The sequence below is a fragment of the Aegilops tauschii genome, chromosome 2 (genome assembly GCF_002575655.3).
Source record: "Aegilops tauschii subsp. strangulata cultivar AL8/78 chromosome 2, Aet v6.0, whole genome shotgun sequence".
NCBI classification, from domain to species: Eukaryota; Viridiplantae; Streptophyta; class Magnoliopsida; order Poales; family Poaceae; genus Aegilops; species Aegilops tauschii.
In genome coordinates, this window is record NC_053036.3 from 185,790,726 (window position 1) to 185,799,607 (window position 8,882).

Genomic DNA, 8,882 nt, shown 5'->3' on the forward strand with positions numbered 1-8,882 from the left:
TCGATATCATTTATAACTTGCTTCGAATCAGAGGCAATGACAACATTTTGTAGCCCAAGATCCTCCCCCAATGCCAAGCCCTCTCTACATGTGATAGCTTCCAACGTCACCACATCTGTTATTCCCCTAATCACCAAGACTGAACTCCCAAGGAAGTTCCATGTTGCATTCCAGAACAGTGCAACACGCACCACACTATTGAGCACGATGACTGAGTCAGCTGAGCCTTCCATCACGTCTGAGTGGAGTAGTACCTTTGGAAGGACTCGTTGTAAGGAGGGGGGAAATGTGTCTACCCAAATTTTCTGTCTCCTCTACCTATAGTGGATTTGGGTAGCCAAAATTTAGGTCTGCTATTGGAGATGCTGTTAGGGTAATTTGTGAAACATAAGAGTCAGAGTAAGTGGCAAATCATCTATGTTCACTCAAAAGTTAATGACATAAAATTTACCTCTTTGACACGAGGACTACTTTGTGCAAGTTTTACTACGTAGTAATATTACGTACTGACAGTTCCATGCTGAATATTGGAGGTCAAGTTCTTACATTGCATGATCACGAATTCACTTCTTCTCATGAAGGATAACAGGAAAATCACAAGAAAGACCAAAGACAAGCTGCCAATCAGTCCCCATAAAAAACGTATACATTTACATAAATCGTGTTTACTTTCTTTCCTCGGACAACACTGTTCAGAGGAGAGAAATACTGCCCATGGACATTTTATTACATCGAGCAAGCCATAGCTGAGATTATTTATTATACACCAGTCCATTAATTAAATCAAATAACAGCAAGATATACCGGACAGGAAATTTCAGAGGTCTTACATTCTCAATCACTGTTTCGCCATTCTGAAAAAATGGCATGGGGTTCGGTGGATCTAACACTTCATATAAATACAAAACTTCTTGGTCTTAAACCTGCAGGAAGCTAGCATACTTGGCACCAAGGAAGAGCCTCTGCACGCAGAGCAGGGAGTTCTTCCTAACTTCGGCATTGTCGTGGTTCATGAGTTTCATGACTCGGTCCTTCGCCTTGAGGTCTGCCACCACTAAGCGGCCAGAAGGGTGGTACTGAAGGAACTGTGAGAGGTCATAGCAGGCAACCGCAAGAGCAGTGGTGTCGGTTGATGTGTCGATGACTGTCATAAGGACACGTAGGATCTGCAACATTGAAGGTGTCACTCCACAAAAAGGTACAGAAAAATAACATTTCACTTTGAATAATATATTAGGCAAATCTTGATCGCCTGATCGGCACTAACTCAAACATAAAAAATAGAGTCATATTGGATGTCATTAACACAGCTGGGTTGGATCTAGATACTAATCTAGCATATTTATACTTAATTATCTTTGCAATATGCATGCCCGACAAAAAGTTTTTTGACCCTGGAACCGTTGAACAATCGTTCTAAGGTATTTTGCCTGACAAAAAGTTAATAGAACTAATTAACCACATGGAAGGGTACTAGAACACAATGGGTGCAACCAGGTGTGTAGACACGACCTAGAGTGTTTCATGCACTAGTATCTTAACATGCTGCACTGGAACTGATAAAAGCAATCCAAGAGACTCAGGCTGCGGCATTAAGGTGGATTATGATATATTCCAGGTTTTTCAGCAGGCCTCCTTTTTCATTTGGCTAACCAACTGTTTGCTGCTTTTGAGCCTATTTTTCCACAACAGATAAATTCAGCGCCGCACAGTTGAGCAACTGCAAAATTAGCCTCAGTGTAGGAGAACCGGACCAAATTTAAAATAGGCCACTTTGGATTATACGAACATTTTCCACTCACAAAAAAGGATTATACAAGCAATTAGCTCCTGAAATGCAATCGGGGGGGGGGGGGGGGGGGGGGCGGCAGTTTTGCATGTGGTTCCACGAGATATTCTTCTTTATATTTTCATTCAAAAAAGGACATGACATACCTGGAAATCATTTTCCTCAAAGTTGGTGATATTTTCTCGCCAGAAATTTGGGTCTTTGTGCATTGGAGACCAATCAAGATGGCCAAGAAGCACTTGCTGTTTGTACTTATCAAATGAGCTCAACCTCTTTAGGTTCTCTTTGAGACCCACTTCCAGTTGATTCAATGCATCTAACAAATCCTGGTTGCACAGGTAGGAAAATGTCAGTTCAAAGAGGTAATAACACAGACTCAACTGAATACACAACTAAAGAATTCCACACCATTTTTGCAGATAGAACAAAACTCTGATCCTACAATCATGGTACATCGCACCATATCATACTATACGTCCGTTTGAGCGACAACTAATATGGGATGGAGGGAGTATTAGGGTATGTCTATACTACAGGCAGAGAGAATATTCAGTGGAAACCAAGTTACAAGGAAACCATGTTTGACAGTTTTCAAAAATTCTCAAAACAATACAGTATGTTAAGGGTGATGTTCTATTAGCATGTGAAATTCCAAGTTCAGACACAAATTCGTTAGGAGGTATGAAGAAAACAAATCCAGCAATGAATCACTGTTCGTCGCTATTCATTGCTGAATTATTATTTTCATGCCCCGTAAATGGATGTGTTTGAACTTGGAATTGTCAATGTGAGCTAAAGGGCAAATGAATACATCAAATTAACATAGTTGTCATGAGGAGTTTGGACAAGAACACAGAAATTTTAACTGAACAAAAATAAATAAACTAAAGATAGTGCTCTTCTTCTAGAATGACAGTGTTTATTTCGAGTAAACAGTAATAAATACTCCCTCCGTCCCAAAATGTAAGACGCTTTTTGGCACTACACAAAAAAGCGTCTTACATTTTGGGACGGAGGGAGTACAAGGCTGCTCCTGAAAACATTTAGGGAACCAAAAAGAGATATATCATTTACTTCACTGGACTTTTAGAAGGGAATCTATCTTAGATCATTCATTCTTACGAACTTATATACCAGCAACAGAAAAAAAATGCTTTAAACGAGGTTTCAGCCTTTCAATCTTCTAGTGAATGCTTGAAAATGTAAAGGTTTTTTAGTATCCTCACCTCATCACTCCATGCTTGAGCTTTCAAATTCTGTACTATATGCGGCAACCCAAGATCAATCATTTGGGCCGCAAATGCACCCTTTGCCAACAAATTGCGGAAGGACATGACAACAACTCTGACAACCTTGAAAAAACAGAAAATAAAATAACATTATGTTAGTATTTCTGATATGAAAGAAATTTATAGCATATTAAAACATGAAAAGTTCAAAGCTCACCTTCTCTTTAGTAGAGCCTTTGACAACATCTACAAGTCTTGGCATAACCCTTGTAGTGGACAAATAATCAACGGCTGCATCATAGAAGGATAAAAGCCAGATACAAAGGCAAGTTTCGTAGAGGAGCTGCATAAGATGCAACAAGGGGCGAAGAGTAGATTAGCAAATTAGTTCACAATTTAGAGAAGATGAAAAGGTTATAATTACATAAAACTGAGCTGCTTAGAGTAAATTGATAAATGCTCATCTCATCCTAATGATGATTGCCACGTTAAGTAAATTAGTCAATTGATGTTAAAACGTGGAACAGTGACATGCATGCATCCAATAAATCTAAAGGGAACCGCATAAGCAATTTGAGTACAGAAAGTTGAAATTATGTTCTTTAAATAGAACAATTTGCATATTTTTAATCTTCTATATAATTAAGGGACTCGGCAATACCTGAATTGACTGTTGTGTTGAGGCTGGAGATATCAAAGGAATGAGCAGTTTTACACCATCTGCCTGAACAAATAAGGTTCGAACATATGTCTCCCTCAGCAAAGTGGCAAGACAATGGGTAGCAGTAGGAATAGAACAGTTCGGATGGGTGGGGCTCCTGAGCTGCAAAGAACACCATTCTCAAAGTTTAGAGCTCCTGAACACTAGCTTCACAGCACAATAGATACAAAGCAATAATAAACTAAAAGGCCATTTCACAAGTTCTAACCTGAGAACAGAGCCAATCAACTAAGCCCTTTAACACATCATGAATTGATGTAAGCTTGCTCTTTGAATTTGAAGCCTCTCCATTTGGAACCATGCCGTTCTGAAGCTTAGGTCTCGCACTACAATCATAGTGAAGTTAGATTGTCCAGAACAAGGAGAACCACAATACAATCATTTGAAATTAAAGAGAATGTACCTTATTAAGTGAGTCAATATCTTACAGCTCTTCTCCTGTACGAACCAGTTACCTTTCAAGAGCAACCTGGAAAATGGTATTTTTTTGTGAGTTAAATATGACAGCCAGAGAAGGGACTAACACAAAGGAAAAAAACTGGCAACAAAAGGTAGTATGTGCTCAGCTCATCCCAGTTGAGATGGTGCAAGGTAGAGTGGCTGGCCCATGGGCTGGCTTATTATCAAGTTTAGTTGAAGGGATTGGATGGTGGGATACTGAATAATAAGAAGTTAAGAGCTATGAAGTCTCGAAGGGGAAAACAGTTTGGCTTAAAGACCAATTATTAAGTCACACCATTTTGGATGGCATCCATGAAAATATATTTGCAGCCTCCCAGTATATACATCAAATGTTGATAATGACAGTGAGAACTAAAGACCCCTTTGGTTTACAGAATACCCTTATCAGCCTGAGTGGAAAGCAACCTAGTAGAATGGATTATAACCATCCTAAGACCAATTGATTCCAAAACTGGTTGACATTGGTAGGATGTGGAAGGAAAAATTGGCTTTTATAACACTATTCCACTCACAGACCATGAGAGGCAAAAGGTGTCCTGTCCCCATATGGGTTGGCCATCCACCAAATGGCTTTCGAACAGGAATTCGTGCACAATCAACCTATTGCAGCCTATGTTGATCTATTTGCGCAGTGAATGAGATGTGCGGATTTTAAGATGACAAAAAGGCACACAGACTAAAAAAGTATCAAATCAATTAATACTTGCCTTAGGAAAGGATCGTAAATGTCTTCACCAGAGAGAGAGTTGTCGTAGAACAGTGCTGCTCGTTTAGGATTCGCTGAAAACAAAGGCAATGGTTTAACACTATGTCTATAATACTAACACAAAAGGTTTATTCTAGTAGATGAGTCGTTGAGCACCTGCAAGCATCTCATCAATGAGGGCAAGCACATATTCCACAGTCTCTTCCTTGGAGATGCTTCGCAAAATATTCAAAAAAACACGAACATACGATGGCCCATCCTATAAAACATAGAAATTTCCCGAAAACCTTTATTAGAAAATTAATAAAAAAATAAATTATATGGATTTAGTCAAATAGAAGTGAAAAGTTGGCAAGGATCAGTGCAAAGACAAATAGGATGTATTTGTAGACAGTTATGGCTCGGGATTCTCTTGAAGGAGAAAAAAAATACAAGTCTGTTTAAAAGTGAACCTACCTCACTTAGCAGACTAAATCCTACAATGAGGAAATCTTCCTATATAGGTTGTCTGATTCATAGAATTTTAAACCATAGAAATTTTTCCATATGATATGATTCATTTGTACCAGGTTTCATAAGAAAATTTGCATCCATTCCAACCTCTTGGAAAGAATCCAATTGTTTTTCCTATACACAATCAAATAACTATCAAATCCTGTAGTACTCAAGATGGCATGACATTCCAATCCTACATTTTTCCTATTCTTGCATTTTAGAAATACTGCGACTCAAAGAGGCCCTAAGATGGCAAACAAAATACAGTTATGCAATTGTGTTTTCATAAGCTATTTACCCACAGGAAAAAATAATTTAAGATGATAATGCTACTACTAACCTCATCAAGCAACGGACCTCTCTGACTTTCTGGTTTGTGATCATAACGCCTTAAAAGCTGAAGGCATGTCGAAGTGATCAGCTTAGTTGACATATATGTCTCCCATGGAATGTCCCGCTTGAGAACCTTGAAATACAAACAAGAATCAGATAAATAATGCAGCTTAAAAATCTCCCCTTGATGTTGTCAAGTTCAGACAGAAGCAAATCATGCATTCTATTTGCGCACTACACTCCTATTTCTAGGTATCTACACTTACAGAGGGTGACATCGTCATGCATTCAGGTACCATCCTCACATACACTTAACAGACGTGATCCAACTCAAAGAACACTAACGCTTGCAGATAATTCATGAAAAAAAAATCCTAGTTAACAAGGAGCAGATGGCAAGTATTATGGGTCTGCCCGGAAATTGTGCCCCTCATACAATCAGTTTTCCATGCTTTTGAGAGAACAATAGATGATTATACCTTAAATTATCACACAGAAACAGGGCATCTTCTAAGGCCTCCTTTGGTTTGTAGGAATTTTATAGGAATTCTATAGGATAGGATTTGCAAAGGAAAAATTCCTTTGAAGCCCTTTGGTTTGTAGGAATGGATTCCTATTCCTATGTAGGATAGGAATCAATCCTTCACATTTTGGAGGGGAAAAAACATTAGCCTAGACTCAATGGAAAAATTCCTATCCTATGCACCAAATGACATCTCTTCCTCTACAGGAATTGAGATGCATGTCATCTCACTTCCTATGATTTTTCTATTCCTATAAAATGTCTATCCTATGAACCAAAGGAGGCCTAACTAACAAGAAACCCTCCGTGATAGCTGCAGTCTGGACAGTACCAGGTCAAGTGACTGCATCCTAGAGTAGCACAATGAAATGACCACACAAATGCCAACCATCGTTGCAACACAAAAATCTTGCATGGAGATGAAAAATCTACACTACTACGAACTACCAATACAACAGAATCTGCCTTTAACTACTTCAGAGCAGCAAACCGCAGAATCTAGTTCTATTTAAATTCTCTAACCGCTTGCTCCGCACAATTCCAAAAATGAAGAAGGCCCATGAAACATTGCTCACTTCCAAACAACATTACAAAAACATCTATTTTCGCTTGAACACTGTTGAATCCTATTTCCTTGAGACGTCGCACCTAGGTAATGTGCGCCAGCAGCACATCTTAAAATCTCGATACCCCAAAGCTAGCAGCACAAGTTTCAATGCACACTCCGGACCGGCAAAACTAAATCAGGAGGGCAGTCATATCCCAATGCATCAACTGACCTGCTCGGTGGTGAGCTCGGCGCGATCCATCCCGGCAGGTCAAGCTCCACCCACCTGAGAGCGCCCACGCCTGCAAAATCAGAAACATCCGAGTCACGGATCAGATCGGAATCGCCCCCGCGGCACAGGATCCGATCGAAGCGACGGAACCACCACCGCAGCTACGAAGACAAAAGGCCCCGCGCGGATCAACCGGCGAGGGCAGGCGATTCGGGCGGACGGAGCAAAATAACCTAGGGCGGGATCGCGGATTTCTGGCTCACCTGGCGCCGATGGGCGAGCGGAGGAGGGATCAGGACGGGGAGGAGGTAGGTTGGGGACGATGGGGGGAAGAGATCTGAGAGAGACAGGAGGGAGGGAGAGAAGATTAGGGAGGGAGACGAGTGGCCGAGTCCTTAAGGAGGTGGGACCCACGTTGCATACTTGGCCACGTGGAGGAGGTGTCGTGGTCGGCTTCACCTGCATCCCTTGGCGCGAATCTCCAAGCGCTCAACGGTGGTTTAGTAACTTGGGGAAATATCACCCCTAAAAAAACTTGGGGAAATATCAGGTGCTTCAGAGGCTTTGATGATACCATGCTATGGGCTTTCGAGAACCGTTGGATCTCAGATCCAACAGCTCCTAGGAGCTCTTGAACATTTTGTCAAAAAACACTCAAGAGTCTCAAAATTGTGCGCATGTACAGAAGCTCCTCAGATGCATTGGATCGAAGATCCAACTGCTAGAGCCCGTATCATGGTAACATATAAGACTCGAAATCACCTGAAACTCTGTCGCCCTGCCATCTATAAAAAGAACTTCTCGCCATGTCACTCAGGAAAAAAAAACTTCCTCTCCTCCTTTTTCTTTGTTTACGAGTAACTTCCTCTCCTCCTGGAGCAGCACCACCCGATAAAACAGATCATAATTTGAAGTTGTCCAACATATAGAAGTGCTAACTTTTTTTGCGAGGCTAGAAGTACTACTTCTTCAAGATATCAAAGTGACGATATCTAAAATATATAGAGAATCAAGAATATTGAATGACAAGAAAGCTTGCATCTCATGGCATAATTTGTCAACCCTTCATGTTACGAGATGTTCAGTGACTACGATGTTGCTCGTATGTTGTTGCAATCTATGGTTGCGGACGCCTCCAAGCACGGCATGCCGCCAAGCTGGAGTGTAGAGGGGCAAAACTGAGGGATGGATGAAGTCACGCAGAGACTGTGGGATGCCTGCGCGCAATGCCACTTCCTTCGTGGTGTGTGCTCTCGTGCGCTGCCCGTGGTCGTCGGGGATTTCAGAACTAACTCGTGGTCTTTGTGTGTGTGATGATGTTATCATGGAATTTGACAATTGGAGCTTGGAGAGTGAATACTAGGGTACTAAACCAAGATGGAGTATGCGGAGGAAGAGTCGCAAGTTGAATTACTCCTCATGGGTCGAATGCTTGAGTAGCCTGTTACTTTGTAACTTTCTCTATATATGGCTTTTTTGTAAAAAAATAATGGGTATTCAACTAAATACTCATGAACTAAAGTGGATTTTTTTTCCTGGGTGTCCTAGTGTTGCGATGGTTGAGACAAGATCCTCTTTAGGTTTTCCAAGGTAGGCCGAGACAAGATCATCTATGGGTTTTCCAAGGTAGGATCTCCTGCCTACTTCTGCCTAGGAGAGCCTAGAAAAACTATTTCTTGATTGTCTTCTATGAAAGACAATAAAATAACAATCAATAATTAAAAAAATCAACATGATTCTTCGTGTAAAATTCGACGGCTATAGCATCAGTTGAGCTATAACTATTTCTCAATCGATCGAGAAATAGCAACCATATTTGCGTAAACAAGAGGTTAACAAAATCTT

General features: G+C 40.7%; 1 protein-coding gene across 2 annotated transcripts; it reads right to left on the reverse strand.

Moving 5' to 3' along the window:
- Positions 1-615: 615 nt before the first annotated feature.
- On the reverse strand, positions 616-7,441 carry LOC109763196 (probable V-type proton ATPase subunit H). Of its 2 annotated transcripts, none has more exons than XM_045232843.2 (12): positions 7,301-7,441; positions 7,038-7,107; positions 5,743-5,868; positions 5,064-5,166; positions 4,909-4,981; positions 4,143-4,208; positions 3,948-4,065; positions 3,680-3,841; positions 3,236-3,361; positions 3,016-3,141; positions 1,936-2,115; positions 616-1,166 (listed from the first exon to the last, which is right to left on the reverse strand). In XM_045232843.2, exons 2-12 carry the CDS (start codon positions 7,065-7,067, stop codon positions 918-920), a joined length of 1,359 nt encoding a protein of 452 aa, XP_045088778.1. In that variant the 5' UTR covers positions 7,068-7,107; positions 7,301-7,441; the 3' UTR covers positions 616-917. The 2 variants fall into 2 exon arrangements, with proteins under 2 accessions (XP_045088778.1, XP_045088779.1); XM_045232844.2 differs by having other exon boundaries at positions 7,271-7,391.
- Between the last annotated feature and the right edge of the window lie 1,441 nt (positions 7,442-8,882).